The following is a 20,524-nucleotide window of genomic DNA, read 5'->3' as shown; positions in this document are numbered from 1 at the left end:
TTTCATGAGCAGGGACACCTTTCACTAGACCAGGTAGCTCAGAGCTCCATCCAACCCTGCCTTGAACACTTCCAGGGATGGTGCAGCTGTCTTGGCAACCTGTTACAGGGCCCCACCACAGTCAACATAAGGAATTTATTCCCAACGCCTAGTCTAAACCTGCTTCTTTTCCATTTAAAAACCTTCCCCTTTGTCCTATCACTATGGGCTCCTGTAAAAAGTCTCTCTCCACCTCTCTTGCAGCCTTCCCCCACAGCTCAGCCTATCTTCATAGAAGAAGCACACAAGAGTGGCAGAGGGGCAGAACGAGCTCACTTGAGTTGCTGCTCATGCTTCTTTCATGCAGCCAGGATACGGTTGGCTGCAAGTGTGTGTTACTGGGTCACGTCAAGCTTCTTGTCCACCAACACCCCCAAGTCCTTCTCTGCAGGGCTGCTCTCAACCCATTCTCCTCCCAGCCTAATTGCTGCAATTATATATTTGTGTCGTGTCTGGTCCGTGACAGGCACATGACGTGCTTAGTCAAGAATTTCCTTATGATGAATTCAGTAATCAGCCAATTACAAACCTAAGTACTATTGGTACTTGTTCCATTACTAGGTGTTAAACTTCCCATTTTACAAGTTCAAATTCTGGAATATTTAATTAATCTCCAGGACAAAATTATGAAAGAAGTATGAATGCTGACTTACTAGCAAGGCAGAGCATTGTTGGGATTTTACAAATGCCATCTTCTCAATATCTTGTATATAAAAATACATCATGAACATGCTGGATTCACCAGTAAACTATCTCTCATAAAACACAGGAAAGTCTTTTAGTAGCATATTTTCCTCAAATAAATATGTTTAGGCTGCTTTAAAATCGTGTTGGTGGTGGCAGTAAGAAAAGGCTTACAAGAACATGAAGATTCAAATACGAGCTTAAATTTTAACTATTTTCATGATTGGATAAGTTTCTCAAGCCACATATTATTTAATATGGCCAAAAAAATCTTCCAAGATCATCCAAATATTATCCATCACTTTCAATAATCTCATGTGTTTTGATTCTGAAAAGATTGTTTTTCTCTATATTTGTACATATTAGAGGTAAAACTATACTGATTTTTTAAAAATTAATTCAAATTCACATGAAATGCTTGTTTCTATTACTTTAGTATATTTCTAAACATGTCAAAAACAGAAAAATACTAACAAAACAGAACTTAAACATCTTCCTGTATTTACAGCACATATTTCTCCCACTAAGAAAATATTAGTCCAGATTCTCAGCTGATTTGCTTAGCTTAATGAATCAGCCTCAGTTCTGGTGAAATTTCTAATCTCTGGATCTATTTCAGACCAGGATCTAATTCACCCTTGTAGCAATTAGTGCAAGATATCCCATGAATGCATGGGATAATCTGTCTGTTCACTTACCCTTTCACCAGGGTCACCTGGAGGACCAACAGGACCTTGTAAACCTGGGGGACCTGTAAGACCCTATAGAAAATGAACAACATAATTATGCTGAATGCTTGCAGACTTTTAAAATACTTTTTCTCTTGAAAGTTATGATGAACACATATTTGGATAAAATCATTTATAAAACAGCATATTGTTTTTTCGTACAAAGATTTGTAGTCAACATTCAAAACTTAGATTTTCATGTGCCAGCAGCTTGTAGCCTGTTGTCACTTAAAATGCTAGAGATGACCCTTTTCTATTCCCTTCTAAAAGTCCTGAATCTGATATACATTTGGGAGCTATAATAAGACCAATATTGTGTTAACTCGTGAATAGAAAAGCACAGTGGATAATTCAAATGCAATAAGGGAAACTGTGATTAATCTACTTACAGCAGGTCCTCTTGGTCCCGGTGGTCCTTCAATGAGCATACCCTTTGGGTGGATGGAACACAACATTACATTTATTATTTTGCAGAAAAACATAAAAAAATCTTTTTAGCTGAACTACTAAAGTTAACATTTCTTAGTGTTTTGATAAACTTTTCCAGGAATGTTCTCTCTACAGTTACTAGAATGAGAATCTGAATCATTGTGTGGCATTAAAAGTGAGGAAGACTTTCTTGCCCTTGCTGAAACCTGTAGTGATGTTACCTGAGCTAAGCTGAAAGTTATCTGGGTAGATATGTCCAAGATTTTGTTACTAGATGAACTGAAGATCAGATCAATGACCTGTTTTCCTCTTCACAGGACTCTCTCTTTTTTTAAGGAACACGTGGTTAGTCCTTCGTGTAACCAAAGGGGAAGCTGGAACAGGCCACGATCAGAAATCACTTTATACCTTCCACATTACAGGGACTGTTTCAGAAGTCATGGATAATGTGGATGCTGTCATCCTAGCACGAACAACAGTGTTTGATAATAATGCATTAACAGTGAATATATGCGATACAGTGCTGCTGGAAAACTCCCTGACATCTGTACTTACAGGTTCAATCACAGCTGGTTCTCCCTTTTGGCCTTTTTCTCCATAAGCCCCATGTCCTGTCACCTGGCCAGTAAAAACAACCCCAAAAACAAAAGTAAGTAAAACATCTAAGGACCTGGCACAATAAAGAATTGCAGCAACCTGAAAGCTAAAACTGAATTTTAAACTTTTCAGCTGAAAACTGAAAGCTAAAGCTGGAATTGGTCTGTACCATAAAAAATACATCATAGGTACAAAACATATAAATCAAAAATACTTAATAAGTGAGAAATGGAAAATGCAAAAACTGTATGCATGCTTTCTCCATTACTGGATATTGCCAATTTGTACTTTTTGAATGAGATGTGCATCCCATGCTTTACATTAGAACTTTGAAATTAGAATCTAAAACTTCTGTGTGCAAGTTACAACATTGTTTCTTTTCTTATTTGATTGGAAATATACTTGGCAATTCACAATGATTCTTCATGGCTTTATGAATTAAGCACTCTAAAGTAAGAGGGAAAGAAAGATCCTTTGGTCCAATATGGACAATACCTTTAAGGTCCTAATTTAACTTATGAGACATCCACAACATATAAACTGAGTAGGGTCTGTGATTTCATGGCATAAATGAAAAAGGAGATAAGTGGCACTGTGGTCACTAAAGAATATTTCATGGATAACCAATGATGCCTCATGACTACCTGAATTAACATCATCTGCCAAATTCTTTGAGGACCATCTCTGTGGGAAGTTTTGGGTTCAGGATTAAGGTAACAGAAGCACCTAAAACAATATATCAATAACACATACTAACCGAGGAAACAGATTCAAGTTTCAAACAAAGAAAAAGGAAATTATTTTTTTTTAAACCATGAGATAATGTATTTTTTCTTCAGAAGTGCCCCTCTCTTGATTGCTAACATACCCCCTAGAACTTAAGTTATGACCAGCTTAAAATTTAAAATGCCTTTTTTTTTAAATTTCATTTCAGTAGAGTTCTTCCACATTTACTCAAAATAGCTGGGGATCAGTAAGAATAGTAAGGATTGTGTTGTAGTATTTAAATGTGAAAATTTTGGAATGGAAAAACAGATTCACAGACTGTGCATTTTGCACTGATTTATAAAGGCAAATATCTCACTAGCAATGATTTTCATAAAAATTGGTAGTTCATAAAAATCAAGTAGCAAGAGGTATAGACAATCATGTTTTATGAGATTAACATAAATTACTTGTAAAAAAATTACATCAGGGTCTCCATCTTTGGAGGTATTCCCCCTTTTTGAAAGTTCCCAGATACTTGCCATCTTGACTTTTTTTATCATAGGTGGAACTTCAGTTATTCAAAGTTATGCCAAAGGAAGATGACATATCTCTGGTTCAGCAGATGAGAACTGTAATAAAGCATGCACAGACCAGAGCCTGCATTCTAATTCAAGATTCCTGACTCCTTCAGCTTTGTATTAAGGCATTTTAAGTTGAAATTTACACCAGGGGATAGAGTCTACACGGTCATTTGCTTAATGCAGGCACATTGGTGCCTTATGGGCTCTTTGCTTCACAGATAATCTAACCTTTTCTGTGTCATTCTGCCACAGTCTCCCCATCTGGGCTAGAAGGAAAAGAGTACACTTGTATCACATTGCACAGATAAGGATCGTTAAAAAATACAATGACCCCAACAGGGTTTAGAAAGGAGCGGTAAATGAAATAAAGAAGGATGGGTTTCAAGGTTGGCAAGGAAAAGCAACCTCACAGCATTTGCTGTTATTTCTTGGATCCTTTGTAAACTGAAGTTCTGACTTTGTGAGGAGAAAATGAAGATAAGACTGAGAAAATAGTTCAAACAAAATTCTCTTTTTCTACTACATTCAGGGTCCTCCTAAGTAAAAAATCTAAATGGGATTTTTTTTTCCTTCCAGTCTTAGCCATATTAGTTTTCTTTGCAGCTTCCACAGCTGGTCAACTGGTAAACAAGGATCTTGGCACAACTAAAGGAAAGTTAAAGCCTTGCTGTTTAGCCTGTGATTAAGTCAGAGGGAAAGAGAGCTATAAAACTCAGAATGAAGAGCATGAGTCACAGGATCCACCATGTCACCCTATCTTTCTTTATATATACCTAGCTGTTAAATCACTTCTGCAAGAACATAAACCTGTCACCATTGACTAAGCTTATTTTCATGAAAGGGTGCAGGCCTTAACCTTCCCACTCATGAATCTTCTTCTTGGAAAGCAGAAAAAGCCATAGGATTCTAGACATTTTTATGCATTTCAATTGCTTAAGGTAATTATATGAAAATATTAATTAGAGCACTTGTACCTGCATTAGAACTTATGTTGTTATTTCCAGCTTTAGCTCTAGTTTAGAAAATTTTTTTAAACTTTAAATTTTATAATTCCACCTCCTCTTCTTTTCCCTCCCATCTTCCACACCCCCTCCCCCCTTACTTCCTTCAGCAAATAAGACAAGAATCTTACATGATAAAAATAAAAAGGTCGAGATTACTAAAACAAGAGGATGGCCTTGATCCAAAGGCTATTGAAAATGAGAATATATCTAATATGTACAAGGAGCTCTGGATCAGGGTCTGTGCAGTTCTGAGACTGTGTCATTATAAAAGAATTGCTAAATTAGGTTAATCTGCATTATGCCTCCAGTCAACTTACGCTTGTTTCTGTGATATCGGTCTCTGCAGGAACACCTGGACCAAACTCCTCATTAGTGGAATCAGTTGGTTTCTCTTCATATTCTTTATATTCATAAAAATCATATTCTCCTAAATCTCCATCTACCAGCAGATCAGATTCACTGAGGTCTACTCCTCTGCTTCCATATTCAGTTGCCTCAGTTTTTTTATCATAATCCTCTCCAGTTATGTATTCTTCAGCAAATACTTCTTCAACAGGATTTTGCTATTCGTATCAGTAGCAAAGATTTGGGAATAGGAGGAATATGTGGGTTATTGTTAGTAAAGCAATGTAAGCATACGCTGATCCACCATGATGACTTGTCAAAAGAAGAAAGAACAGTAGAACTACAGCATATTGTCTTTTAATTAGAGTCTGAAGGAATGGAAGCTCAGCCTTTCAGAGTAATTAAAAGATCTTTGTATAAGTAGTACAAAGAAGTAATGTTTTCATACGCTTTGGTTTTTTATTTCCAAAACCACTGAATTCAATATATCCAGCATTATGTGTACTGCTTGCGTAATGTTACTTTAGTGCCAAATATAGCTGAATTTCGCTGCTTGGTTTCACTCTTACAAGCATTCATGAATGAACATATGCAATGAGCAGTGAATAAATTCAGATCTTTTTACAGCAGCAATATGGAGGAGGTGCAAGCATCACTTTAGTTAAGCCCAGCCTTTTACCTTATTTTCTGTCTATAAATACCAATGCTGAGCTAAACTGGTTTTCTCCTGTTAATGATTCTGAAATTTATTTATCAGTAAAAATAATGACTTATTGCATGTCACGGTTGTTTACAAATTTTTGTCTAAGTTCCACCAGGACAATTCAGATTAATTTTAAGATTTCTGAAATTTAACCTTTAATCTTAAAGTATGTAAGCTGTCAAACCAAGCAAACAACTTAAAAGCACTAAAGCAGTTTAAAAGAATGCTATATTTGAGATGTACAAAACCGTTTGTGAAATAAAGGAGGATTACTTTATTCTATCACAGAGGTCTACTGATAATTTTGCATACAGGGTAAATTTGAAAGAAATTGAAGTTCAGATATTGCTAATATAAAATGTTCAGATAATATGAAGTAGTATGATCTTGAAAATATTCAGAAGCTAATCAACATCCAGTGTAATTAAAAGATTTTGATCTAATAATGACATTGAAATATATTGCAATTAAAATAGAAGGCCGGATTCTGATTTAACACTTGACTAATCTCATTAGTTACAGAAGTGTCACTTCTGCCTTATAGCTGGAATAAACAAAGATCAATTCTAAACCAGATTTTATCTTTATCTTTATGAAGTGCTCTCACCATGAAGAGCATTTAGGACTTTGAATCTATCTCATTATAGGTCTACTATTGTGCAGTTGGCTTAGAATTTCCCAGGAAACTGAATGATTTAGATACGTTTGTTGATCAGTTTGTGGGAAGTGAACATGAGACTGAACACAAGAATGCTTTAAGCAAAATGAGTAAAACATACCTTAAGTCACCTTTACCTTCCAAGATACATAGGAGGAAAACCACAGAACAAATGGGGACTCTTTTTCTCTTTTCAAATATTCAGGGGAAAGGTGTGAGGGGGAGTTTTGTACATCTTTAAAGCAACAATCTTAATTTTGAAAGGAAAAGGTAAAAGAAAAATGAGAACAACGTTTCTCAAAATCCGCCATCATTTTTCTAACAGTAGCATTAATTAATATGCAAACATATTAATCAACACTGGCTTAGGTGCAGTAATTTTAACAAAATAATGTTTAGAGCTGTTATTGTGGCTTTCTAGAAATGTGCTTTCTAACATAAGTCAAAATAATAATTTTATCTTTTTTGACAGTTCAAATTAAAATGTTTCTTTTGAAAAGAACAAGCAAAAATCACATAATTTGGTTTTGTTAGCTGTAGAACTATGAAAAGAAAACGATGGCTTCTGACTCAACTTCCATATGCTGCTATAGTGGCAGCCATTCTTTGTCTTGTGTTAGGCTCTTTTATGCTGCACCTTAAAAATTTCAGGAAAAATTAGAGACTCCTCTTCCTATTAGATCAGGGGGACAGTGTCGAACATCTAACCTGGTTTGTGCTAGACACAGCTCCATTCAGTCCACACTGAAAGCAGCAAGACCACATTCCCACACCATATATCACTGAATTATTTCCACGATCATGGACTGTGCAGGCTGAAGACATGGCAGATCTCTACAGAATTAATGGGAGTTCTGCCCAACAAAATAGTAGTTTCTGATATTGGCTGAGAAAGCATAAAATCACATTAAGTGCTGGTAGGGTTTGTACCTTTTACATAGAAATACATATTTTTAAAATGCATTTATACTTTTTTAACGAATGACACCTGGTGTGACAAGTATTTTCTTGAGCGCCCTTATTACCTCATTTGCTTCAGTAGCTCTGGAGGGAGCTTCTGTCTGGGGCCCATAGTCATTTTCAGCTATGCTATAATCTTGAAATCCATCAATAACATTAGCCTAGTAGGGAAGGAAAACAAAACTTTATTAAAAAAAATCTTGTATGAAAAACTCAAGAGGTATTGCTGTTATTCAGGTTATGGTATTAGCCAGATGTATTCATCTAGTGGGGTTAGGTAATTTTTTTCTTATTATCAAAGATCTTCCAGTCTTGGTCTGGGAAAGATCTTGATTATTTCTTGGCTATCTTTACCCCTAGTTTGCCTTTTGCTGCTGCTTGATAACTTTTCTTCTTCTTGGATGCATATTTTTCAGTTTTTTTTGTTGTGGCCTTTTGAGGTTTGTCCTTTGAGCTAGCAGCCACTGTCCTCTTCTTTTTGACCATGGCTTTCTTTTTCTGCAAACGTTATGAAAGATGGAATGGGAAAACATAAATAAAATGAAAAGGAAATTGAGAAAGGGTGAATGAAAGAAGGGTAACCAAACGGAAGATGAATGCTGTCAGCCATGAGACCTTCCATCTCTAACTGAAAGCAAGTGTTACAGCCACAAAGTAAAGAAATGAGTGAGAGGAAAGCATTAAGCTTATACACAAGTACACAAATTGACAAACCATGTGGTAGGGGACAGCTGGACACCACACAACAAACAGATCAGATTCTGTTACCTCTGTTTGTGCTACTGTCTCTTCAAAGAGTGGGAGTCCCTCTGTTACAGAATCAGTTTCTTTATAATCTGCATCCCCATACTCATAGTCATATTCGATAAAATCTTCTGGTGTGTACTACATTGCAAATGGAAAAATATCAGGCATTCCCATGTTAGTGGTAGCAAACTAGATTAGCAATACTGGAAAGTATCTTCACCTTTACTTAGGAATAAAGTTTAACAAAATTAAGGCAGTATGAACTATTCAATGTAATTATTCATTTGGGGAAAAAAACCTCACAACTTCTTACTTCTTTCAAAGCACAGTACAAAAGTAGTAAAAAAGTAAATAGCAATGCCAGGAAAAAAACCTCTCTTTTACTGGACTGCAAAGAAGAATCCTGTATAATTTTGACTGCTGGCAGCACTAACAGATCTTTGTGAAACCATATATTTATTTAGTCTTTAAATTTCAAATAATACCTCTTTTACCTGTATTTTTTTCAGGTGACCGGAAGAGCAGGATGCCAGTATCTGGCATGAATAAATAATTTCAGATACAGGAACAAGGCTACAGCTCTCAAGTAAACATGGCTATCTTCTTCTTGTTTGATGCTGAGTTTGAAAACCAGGGCAGCTCCATGGTAAAAATTTCCTGAGCAAATGCCTCACCACTATAATTTCATTTCAGATTCAGCTTCTGTCAATTGCTCCATAGCTCTGTTTCTATAATTTTTATCAAATGAAGATTTACCACACAAACTTTTACAAGAGAAAGTAGCTTTAAAATTGGCTTGTGTAGTGGTGATCATGGTCTAGAGAGCCAGGAATTCCTGAGCTGTACTCTTGGCTGTGCCAAGAAGATCCTGGTCTCCATCTTACCTGCACCAAGTACAACTCATCAGAACTCAGAAGAAAGGGCAGCTTTAAACTATCTTTCCACTCCTACCATGCTTGAAGCTACAAGAACTGTTTGGTCTGGTAAATTAAAGCAGTCTCCTGCTTGCTACCAGCTCTCTTTATGTGCCCAGGGAGCCAAAAGAAGGCAGAACTGTGGCCAGAGTCTGGACAAGGGCCTGCTTTCCCTTTAGGAAGAAATATTCAAATGTGTCATGTGAACTTGTCCCTTCTGAAATCTCCTCTTTCCTGTTACAAGTCAGCATCATTGTCTGTAAAATGAAGACAATATCTGTTTGTTTCATTATATTGATGAGAGAGAGAATTAGTACATTACACTTCCAAATCAGTTTGAGGATTCATAGAAGTCATCATTATCAGAAAGAGATGGACATGATAGAAGAAATTACAAATTAAAATAGATCTCCATATTCCAAACTATATTCTACCATGTGACCAGAACACTGGTTTAACCGTTCCCTCTGGCAATGTTTTTGGATACAATTTTTTACTTACGATTTTAATGCACAGAAGTTGATTTCCTCAGCAAGTATAACACTAATGCTGAATGGCCCTTAGTCACTTAAAAATCCTTTTATGTGTGTTTCTATTACTGCACTCCTGTGACTCCTCAGTCTTACTATGATCAACAGCTTTTCTCAAAAACACGTATTTTTTTCAGAAGGCAGATGCTTTTTACTCAAATGTCCTTTGATTATTTCTTGCACATATAAACTCATTAGTCATGAGATTTGATAAACATTTAAAAAGGATGCAACATACTTTTGGTACTCATTCAAAACTATATTGCACATTAATAAGAACACTTCAAATTACATTTAAATAACAAAATATCATTTTAGGTGGAGACTACCCTCTTTGTGAAGCATATGAGCACTTTATATCTGTTTCATATAATGTAAGCAATGCTTTGATTTCATCAGTGGTATCTTTTATATAGCCAAAGAAAGTTAACACTATCTATACTTTTCAAAACCAGAAGAATTCTCTCACTCTTCAGCAAATTAAGATTCAGTCCTAACCCCAGTGAAGTCAATGAAACATGTTTGACCTATAACTGGTAGCGTTGAAAGGCCTCATGTGCAGCAATAATACATTTATTGTCAAGGGATAAAAGCATATTTTCTGGCTTGTGCAGCTCTGGAAATGGAGCTCAATATAGCTTGTCTCTAAGAAGTGTGCCACTGCCACCCAAAGAAGAAAATGCAATGACAAGCTTCTGTGAGACCACAAGCAGCCACAAAAAGGAAGTAAAGGAAGAACCACATAGATAAAATCAGACTTTTTGAAATAGCTACAGAATAGCATTGAAATTGCAGTATATATTTGGAAATTACAAAAATGTCTGCAGGTGATTTGCTTATCTTCTCTGAAGAACTCCACACAAACTAGGTTTCTCTACAAGGAAAAAAATAAGTATTCAGTGGAATATACCTTTCTAAATTAAGTCATTCCATCCTAACAGTGGTAACCAATTCCATCCCTTTAAATGCTTCCTCAGCCAAACAACATGAATGAAACACTGCTATGCGATCTTTATTGGAACCCAAGCAAAAGACACTACCTGTGTTAGATAATATCCAATACCTTAAGAAGTAAATGGAGCAACATTTTTGAGAGAAAAAGCATGTCATTAGTCAGATTTAAGTTTAGTATGCTATTCGGAGTTTTAGTAATTTATAGACACATAGATTTCTCTTCAGTAAGCATTTTAAATGTATTCTGAAACTGGGACCATTCATTCCAGCAGTCACTTTGACCAACTGACACTTAAAATATAACTCTGTGTTGCTGAGTATTACAATTGTTTTGCAAATCTAAATAGTATGGCTTTTCTCAAGGTAAACTGAATGGCTGTGCTGAATTGTGCCAACCACGTGACTAATAAAATTGCAATAGTGGGTTACAAGTAGTTTTTCAGAGGCCATAAACCAAACAGAAATGTAGATTGGGGAAAAAAAGAGGGAGGAAAAATATCTGTTCCAAGAATGTTAGTATTAAAAAAGAAAGTAGTGAATAACCTGATATTAATGCTAAGAGGCCTAGTTCAAAAAGTCAGAAAATTATGAATGACAACTAGAAAACATAAAAAAAAGCACAAGTATGTGGACAGATCTATTGCATCATGCATAATCACACAGAAAATACTTTTGGATATGGTGCTTCACTCATTTCTGTTAAAGAAAGTGAAACTTTCCTTATATGAAAATGTGATCACAAAGCCAAGAGTATGTTTTGGTTGCACTGATATGCAGGCACACAGAAAGAAATAATAGGGATAGATGAGAAGTGGGGAATGAGAGTTTCCATGCTGGAGTCAGACTACTGCCAAGCAGGTGAAGATCTTCTACTTTAAGAGCACAGTATCAAAGGTGTATTACAAAAATTCTTGAACTTACAAGCTAGAACATGTGGCCACTATGCCAAAACCATATTCAAGTAATTTTGAAATCACAATTCTTTGCAGTCCCACCGATACAAGGAGGACAAGTGAAAATATGTAGTAGTCCAAACATTCTACAAGATAAACTTTATTCTTAGCAATCCTTCCTTTCCCAAGACTTTTTTTTTCTGAAAAACCAGTAACCCTCATATTTCACACCAGCTGAGAAACCGAGATTATGTCTTGTATTGAACTCCAGGGATCCTGCTGCAAAGAGTTAAATATAAATGCAAAATCTTCCAGGTGTATTTCCTGAGGCATACTCTGTCTCTACACTTCTAGCTGATGTAAAGATGCACTTTAGAAACACGATTTGCTCACAGAATGATTTTACCAACTTAACCTGATGTTCCCAGTTTTTAAGAGGAGACAACAGGACTAGTGAAGTACTAGTCAGGTAAATGAAGACTAAATATACCAACACGAAGGACAGATTTAATGGCTTTAGTAACCTGCTATGAAGCTGGCAACTCACCCTGCCATTAACAGTTAAGACTGGATATGTGGCACATACCCCTTCTCTTCTGAAGATGCACAACCTAAAGGTCACCTTTATCAGATGACCAGAGACAGGGGTATGATCCACTCTGTTTGACCTCAACAAACATTGAGAAAAGTTCCTATACATTTTGGATACGTAAAACCCAGGTCCTGCTGTTAGCTCACAGAAGTTGGGGAGTTCACAGAAATCTATCATAGCTGCACTACTAATAAAGGAAAGATAATAAGTAGACTCTTGAATATATAGGAGAAAAGATCTAGAATTTCAAAAGAAATAATAAGTTAAACTCAGCGAGGGATTTCAGCCAAGAGACATCAGGTAACACATACTTCAGATGTGATGCAATCTTCCTCTTTCTTTTCTTTCTTTTCTAGTAAGACCACCAATAGTTACTAAACAGCCATTCTTATACTCTTGTAATGAATATTTCATATGACTATTTTCTTACAAATGAAAGGAAGAATGAAACCTGCTGCTTTTTGATGGGATGAAATGTTTCCACTATGACTTCATGCTTTCTTTACCACTGATTATATTACACTACCAGATCATCATCATGCAATTCCAATTAAAGAGATGAACTGTTTTCTTCATCAGATGAATTTTAGAAGCAGAGGATCAGCAGCATGCAAGGTCTATTTGAACTGGGAAATAACTTAAATATTCTGAAGGAAACCTTACTTTGGAAACTGATTCTTCTGCTATCCATACTCTAAAAACCTAACCTCCCATTCCAAATGTAGATTTTAGCAATTTTTGCTTTACATTTCCAAATGAAAATAATTAATAATCTAAATCCTAAACCAAAGAACAATCATAAGATCATTTTTTCCATTTCCTAAAGATAATGCTAAATCATGAACAAGCTAAAGAGGCAAAGATGACTGAAATATTCTAGGCTCACTACACTTCACTGTATGCAATAAAATAAAGGATGCCAAACAAAATGAGAGTTTTAAAAATCAACTAGAGTAAGATAAATAAATAAATGGTAGAAGATCTCAATCTTAGGGCAGAAGGAAAATTAAAAGATTTAAAGATGGCTTCTTCTACCATATAGTCCTTATGAAGTTCATAGGAGCAAGGAGATAAAAGGAGATAAGAACATAATCTTCTGTTTCCAGAGACATCCTGTTTCAAAAGGAGAATAAGACTCTTAATATTCTTTATTATACTACTCTGTTATATAAAAAGTTTGTATATCTGCGCAAAGAAAAAGACATCTAGGAAGATCATTATTTTTAATATCGGCTAAATTAGCTAACTGCAGTTCTAAAGACAACAATAAACATAAAACTAAACATAAAAAATAATCTTTCTACATTTTTCAGAAATCTAGTCTTTCTGATCAAACACTCCAAAGGACACTAAATTAACATGTTCTGACAGGATGCTTGAAGCCTCCAAGTCAACATATTCGGGGGCCATTTGCACTTTTAATTTACCAAATTCATTTCATTAAAGGAAAACATTTCATGTCTCCATATAATCCATTAGTTTGGGATAGATCCAAAATAAATGAAGCTGAGTTCCTTTGGGGAGCCATTTCTTCAGCAGAAGTCAGACCATGTGATTCACTGGGTTACAGAATAATCTTTCAAGAGGAGATTTGAAAGCCTGATAGCTGTTTCCTTTGAAAACAAGACCTGATGATACTCCAGAAAACATACTGCCCAATATCAAGAATGATGAAGACTGGCTAGGTCAGTCACTGCCCTAATTTCTGTGAGCTGGCCAAGCATATGTGATTGAACTGGAAAGGAATTTAATACATTTCCATTTATAGTAAAAAGGGCTTTGAAAATAAGACAGAGGCCAGACTGTTTGCAAGGTATTAAAGTACAGGTGTGTATCTTCAAGAAAAGCAATGTTGATAGTTTTAAAATATAATTTCAAGACCAGATGGGATCCTTAAAACTAAGTCATACATTCAGTGTAAAAATCCCCAAAGATTCCCAAACTTCTAGGCAACACCTTTTTGTATAATCGATGATGCTGAGGTCATCACTCTGACCTTGACAGGTTCCAGAGATCCATATCTGGCTATTCACAAGCAAGAACAAGGAAGACTGATACACACTTCAATTAAAACATGTCTTGAAGTCCAAAATAAATGGCTATAACTAAGAGAGTAAAGTATGTGGATATTACTATCCATCTACTGCTCTCCTGTTTTCAGACTGAATGACACTTGGGTCTGATGAAGAAATCCCAGGGGAATAGAAGCATTCTGTATAGGGAGGTTTCTGACATACATCTATCCCAATAGCTCAGCCTGAGCTGCTCACACAGAGCCCACAGCCCTGGCCAGCAGCCAAGTGCAACACATTCTGCAGAGCCTGAACACAAAAGGTACTTAGAGGTTGCCCAGTTAAATAAATCTTGCTTAGACATATAACACAGTCACTTGGGTCCAGAGAGGGACTGACTGAACTAAAATGGAAATACAAGGACCCAATCAGGTCCAAAGCTTATATTTTGAAATGCTCAGCTCACCCCCTATAGGAAGGGAGAAGTGAGGATGCAGGAGTTGACCTTGCTGAGGGAGGAGAATGGCATGGGGGATCAGGACAGCACAGCTGGGTAAGCCTGCAGACAAGGCTAGAATTTAAGATCTGTCCTCCCTTTCTAGGCTGACTAGTTCTATGTCTTTATTCACAGTTTGTGAATCCCACTGTGAGATGCTTGATTCTTCCTGAACTTTGTTTAGGGTAAACTTGGCATTTGATTCAGGCATGAGGAGATCCTGTAAGTAAAAAGTAGACATTGAAATCCTCTCTGTTTGATCACCCAAATTGCAGTTTGAATGAGATGCAAAAGAAAAAACAAGAAAAAGGAAATCCCAATGCAGCACTTAAGGTATCATTAATAAAGACAATTTAATTACAAATCAGTGTCCAGGAAATTTACATAGGAGAGCACAGTGAAGGTCTTAAGGCCTTGAGAAAAATTCAAACATTTTAAAAAGCAAATATTTCATTTTTGATGTTGCAGTAATGTGACATGCACTCTCAGGCTCATTTAATGGAAACTCACCACAATATATTCCATAATTTTTCTAATTTTATGGTTGGTAATTATTTTTAGTCTAGATGAAGTCTTAGACCCTTCTCACAACAAACACATAGACAATTCCACCAGCTGAACTGGAAAGAGGGCATAAGGTGGAAATAACTTCAGAAAATTACTCAGCACTGCTATTGAAAGAAATGCCCCCAAACATAAAATGCTGGATATTTGATTATTTGTTCATTTGGAGAAAGAACCACTGCCTAGAGCAATAAGGATTACATGGGGCTAAACAAAGTACTTATGCCCTTAAACCAGTATCTTTTACCTAAATCCTTCTCTCTAGATGCTTCTTTAGTGGTCTAAAAATAATCCAACTTTTCAAACTTAGTGCCTTCCTAGGCTGTGATCTTGCCAGGAAACTACAAAAGCGTGCAATTTCAAGAGAAATCTTATTCATCTTCACAAACATAATCTTCTATTTTACTGATGAAAAGTCAACTATTTCCTTTGGTTTTGTAATCAGTCCTGGAAATTCGCATTAATAGGCTCTGAAATCACATAATTTATCTTTAAGACAAGTATCAGTTTCTTATTCTGGACTGCACTAATTCGAAGGCTCAGAGACATAATGCCAAAAGGGACTAATTAGATCACCTTGGCTAACTCTTGTGTACTTGCAGACTTCAAAACATCCTACAGTCACTTTGTAACTGAGACAACTAAAGTATGGATAACATTCCCTCACACTTTCAGAAAAGTATCTATCCTTGGCTTGAAGATACCTAGAGATTTACCATTTTGGTAATTTGTTCTTTCTTTCCTAAAAATCTTAGTAGATATTCTCCTAACTGAAATTATCTTTCTTCTACCCTCACCCCATTTGTCTGCAGCCAGTATTTTCTTTGTGTCCTGGATCTTTGCACACAGTAAGTGAGCCACATACGTGATGGTGCTATGTTTCAAGTGACAGCATGTGGAGGTATTCTTGAAGAAGTGTGCATCTGTATTCTTACTTCTTTATTTACAAACTAGGACATGCACTGTATCATTTTGGGGAAAACTCTTTCCCTTCTTTAACAACCAGAATATTTTGAGGCTAGTGCCCAACAAATATTTCTAGCTTCTGCTGGTTTAATACCCACTCTGAAGAAACAATCCTGCCTAGCCTTTTTCCCAGTTTTCTCTCTTCCCTCTTCCTACCACAAGAGTTTCTGTGAAAACATTGAAGATCAAACCATGAAACCAATCAAGCTGAACAATAATCTTTCCATGTTGTCTTTCAGCATGATTAGTATCCCAGATGGGGACAATATGCTGCAGATGAAAGGCTCTTGTGTTGCCATATGCATGCAGACTGTCATTGCAGTTTACTTCTGAGTTCATCGTGTTTGCCCTGCAGTTATTTCTTTGGCTTGTATGTGTGTAACACTGTCTTTAGTTGTGTCCCCAACACTGTTTATTGCTCTGCAGTATCATGACTCTGACAAATTTTAACATCATCCATTTTACACACATTTCTGTATTTCTAGCACAATTACAAAGAAACTCTACTAAAAATTTAATTCAGTGAGTGACAGCTCATTGTTTGTATTAATTTCTGAAATAAGTTGCCCAGATTTAAATCTCTTTGTCAGGTGTTTTACCATACAATGACTTTTTCTAATTAAAATATAATATGTTGACAAATCAGAAGCTTAGCAAAGGTCGAAGTCAATAAATACTATCAGATAGCACTAATCAAAGTAAATCTCCTAATCAAAACATGTAATCAAGCATTTTAAAACAATTATTTTCCTTATAGACTAGCTGCAAATATATTTTTATCTTTAAATATATTATTTAGTTTTGCAATTGCAGTTTACAAAAATCAGTACTGCTATCTTCTATAGCTTCTTTCAGTACCTAAATAAAGCTTGTTTCATTTATTTTCTTAAAATAAATTATCTGTGTGATTTGACAGGATGCTTCTCAAAAGATATCCTGCCCCAACAAGCTGTTTTTTTACTATTTAGCAGACAATTCTAGAATTCTATAAACTCATTCAGTCATTTATTCTATCACATATCTACCACATTTGGAGCATTGCTGATGTTATTATTTTAGATCTCCATGACACATTGAAGAGATCTATTGACTTCACCAGGAATATTTATGCAAAGTAGCACATAAACTCATGGAGCACAAGGAAATTGTGTCTTAGGTCAGAAAGCTAAACAAAATAATCAAATCACTAGTCTCAGCAAAAAATGAAATAAATAGAAACAGCAGTTCTCCATTGTAAGAATCATTAAGAGCTTTTCAATTTGTTTTCAAATTCATTTTAAAATGTTACTCTATAAATTAAGATCTTTGATTTCACTTTTTCCTCTGTAGATACTCCCACAAACACTGTGTGTTACCAAGAGGGAAAAATAGGCCTTTGAAAAACACATTAAAAACCACTAAACCCAACAACGACCAAACAGAAGCAAAGTCCAGGAAAGTTCCCAAGTAAAATTTAAATTTTCTTTGAAACTTAATAGTACAAGAAAAAAAAAAATTAGACCTCCTTATCTTTTTTTTTTTTTTTGCATAAATTGTCAGCAAAATGTTTTCAATCTGTTCTGGTTTGGAATATGGAGATCCAGGTATGCAGGCTCATGGACAGCAGGTCCTCTGGGATCCTCCTGAAAAACCCAGACCCCCCACACTGTAATGCTGTGTAAAGCCCTCTGCCTGTGTGTAGGTGACTTGACACATCCTGAGCTACACCTCAGATGGAATGGATGTGGGAGGGAGTCCCTCTGCAGAGAGAACTTCTGCACCCTATGGACCTTTGCCTCCTGCTGACATAATTTTCAGTCAGAATAAATAGTGACAACAAACAAAATTACTATGTGTTTAGGAAAAGCTCAGTCCCAAAACAGGCTCAAAGTAGACATCTACGAATAATTCAGCAAGTTTTTAATGCTGATCTCTTGAGCAATCAAGAGATAGTAGTAATAACCACTCAGATCACACATGGTGTGCATACTGGCTGTCCAGAGCCAAGTTCAGTTATGACTGGTTACATTTTGGAAAAGCTTTTCCCTGAACACCATTCAGTGCAAGTACTTAGAATGTGCACAGCAATACATACAAGTGCTCAGAGGTCTAATCTGAGGAACTATCTTGACCTGGGTGAATTCCTCAGTTTGTGGCAGTGAGAACTGTCTACAGTGACTAATGGTTTCTCTAAATATCTTCATGTTTCTGGGAAAAATTCCTACTCTGTTTTGTCCTTGTTGGTTTACTTCCTATGAGTGGAACTGGCTGAAATACTTTTGTGTGCACATGCATTTGTATCCACAAATGCAGCTTATTAAAAAACAGGGAACTTTTAACAGGAGAAATTTAAAATCGTAGGATACTCAAAGCTCCCACGTCTTTCAAATGTGACATTTGTTGATATCCAGCATCAGTAAAATTATAAACCTACACAGGAATAATAAATATGCATGAGTAGACAAACTCATACTGCTATAATTTTAAAAAGAATTACAGTTTAACTTCACTGAGAATGCTGGTTGTTCAAGTACCACCAGGGTGATAGGTTTCTTCAAATGCTTGTCATAAACAAGTGGACAGCAAAAATGAATGCACTCCTTCAACCTAATTTCTTCACCTCTAGAACAATGCGTGCCATTTTGCTGGAAGTGTTTCTTGGGTAACTTTTCTCCAGCACAGCCACTAATGTGCAATAAATCCAGTAATACATGACTGATTACTCACCTCATCAACTCGAGGATCTTGAGCCTGAGCAGCATTGGGCACTGGGGAGTCACAGTCTGGGCTATAATGCTCACAATAGTCAAATGCAGCTCTGGGATCAGCTATAATCAACAGCTGCTGGATCTCACCCTGCAGGAAAGCATATGCAGATGAAGTAACAAAACCAAAAGTAGTCTACAGTTCATCAGGAGTACAGAATTCACACATAATACTTAGATATTTCCATCTCTGGTTATAAATAACATATCCAGTTAATTTCTGCTTCTATTATGGAAAACAAGTTTTGTTCACATGGCAAAACAATGCAAATTAATACCAAACAGATTAGGTACAAAAATCTGGCTTAAAATCATGTCTGCTTTTGAAAAGAGAGAGTGAGAAGGTGTAAGTTCTGATCTGTGATTTTCATGCTGTTTATTTACTTCTTCACTGGGAATCAGGCTAAATTCCTAAGATTTAATTCAGGGCACTTCCTATTACCAGCACGCAGCTCAGCATGCTAGTGATCAACAGTATAATTGTGAGTTTGCATCACATACGCATTCTTAAAGGAGAAAATAAAATAAAATAAAATAAAATAAATAAAATAAAATAGTCTGTACCAGAGACAGTTATTTGAAGAAAATATAATTGAGCACTTTACAAATACACACTATAGAATGTGTTGAAAAAAATGTAACTGCCAAAAATACTGGGTTTTGCCTCTATTTCTATATATTGTGCATAAAAACAACATTACAGAAAGAGACCCACTTCTATATATTCTGTAAAATAAAAATGCCTCTGCTGAGATCCCCTATGGAGATGTATGTTTATCATGCATGTTTATCATTTTCCACAGAAAGCTGTCTGGTATCCAGTGTATTTATTAATATAGTGGTACTATTAAACAGCATTAGGTTAATTCCTGCCAACATTTCCACTATAAATTTTCTCATCCAGGAGATTCTTATGCTCACATAAAAATAAGTTTGTTGGAAATTGGCGCACATTCTTGGTCAAAACCCATTAATTTCAATCTCTCACTATTTCCCCACAAGGGGGTGATTTTTAAGATTTATATACTTCTAACATTATTTTTTTCTGGTTTTGCCCAAAATAGGGGCAAATGAAAACTTTATTAGTATACCTGTACCTGTTTTGTCTTTAAATACAAGATATCATAACTGATGAAAATCTATAGGTGGGAAAATTCTCAATTCTCTCAGGATTTTCAGAATCACTTTGCATCTATCATAACAGCAATGTTTAACAAATTAAGAAAACTGGAGAATATTTTAAAATACTAAAAAATAATTGAACATTCCTTCCTTTCAAAATGAAGAAACAGAGACATAAGCAAAATTTTCTCAAGCTGAAAAATAAAATCAAACAAAAATCTGCAATTTAACTAGTCCTACAATTTTTTTTACTGATTTTGCAGTCATCAAGTAGGAAATCGTTTCATAGCACATAATGGCTAGATGTTACAATGTCTGCTCTTTAAAGTACTCTAAGCCCACTCCAGTTTTATAGACCCATGTGTGTCTCAGATTAATTTAGATTTAGATTATTTTTCTAAGCTTCCAGAAATACTACAAATGCAGCAGTTTGTTTCTCTGTCAGAAGTTCCGGACTATCTCCTTTATTTTTCCTTAATTCATTAATACTTCCTGATTTGGACATTTTACTAAACCTACTACACGTACAGAAGAATTCCCCCTTTGATTTCTTC

At 35.7% G+C, this 20,524-nt stretch overlaps 1 protein-coding gene across 4 annotated transcripts in view; it reads right to left on the bottom strand.

The window, feature by feature from the left end:
- Positions 1-20,524, bottom strand: part of COL11A1 (collagen type XI alpha 1 chain) — a 129,100-nt gene that overhangs the window by 77,451 nt on the left and 31,125 nt on the right. Inside the window, exons 5-11 of one of the 4 annotated variants that reach the window (XM_062497841.1) lie at positions 18,811-18,939; positions 8,205-8,321; positions 7,502-7,597; positions 5,088-5,333; positions 2,436-2,498; positions 1,841-1,882; positions 1,422-1,484 (exon numbers count right to left, since the gene is read on the bottom strand). In XM_062497841.1, coding sequence (XP_062353825.1) covers positions 1,422-1,484; positions 1,841-1,882; positions 2,436-2,498; positions 5,088-5,333; positions 7,502-7,597; positions 8,205-8,321; positions 18,811-18,939 — 756 coding nt within the window. Of the gene's footprint in view, positions 1-1,421; positions 1,485-1,840; positions 1,883-2,435; positions 2,499-5,087; positions 5,334-7,501; positions 7,598-7,781; positions 7,935-8,204; positions 8,322-18,810; positions 18,940-20,524 lie in introns of all 4 variants that reach the window. The other 3 variants (XM_062497840.1, XM_062497842.1, XM_062497843.1) reach the window with 3 other exon arrangements.

Source organism: Cinclus cinclus, chromosome 8, assembly GCF_963662255.1.
Source record: "Cinclus cinclus chromosome 8, bCinCin1.1, whole genome shotgun sequence".
NCBI classification, from domain to species: Eukaryota; Metazoa; Chordata; class Aves; order Passeriformes; family Cinclidae; genus Cinclus; species Cinclus cinclus.
Note: the sequence above shows the minus strand (reverse complement) of the source record. Positions and strands in the feature narration are given on the sequence as shown.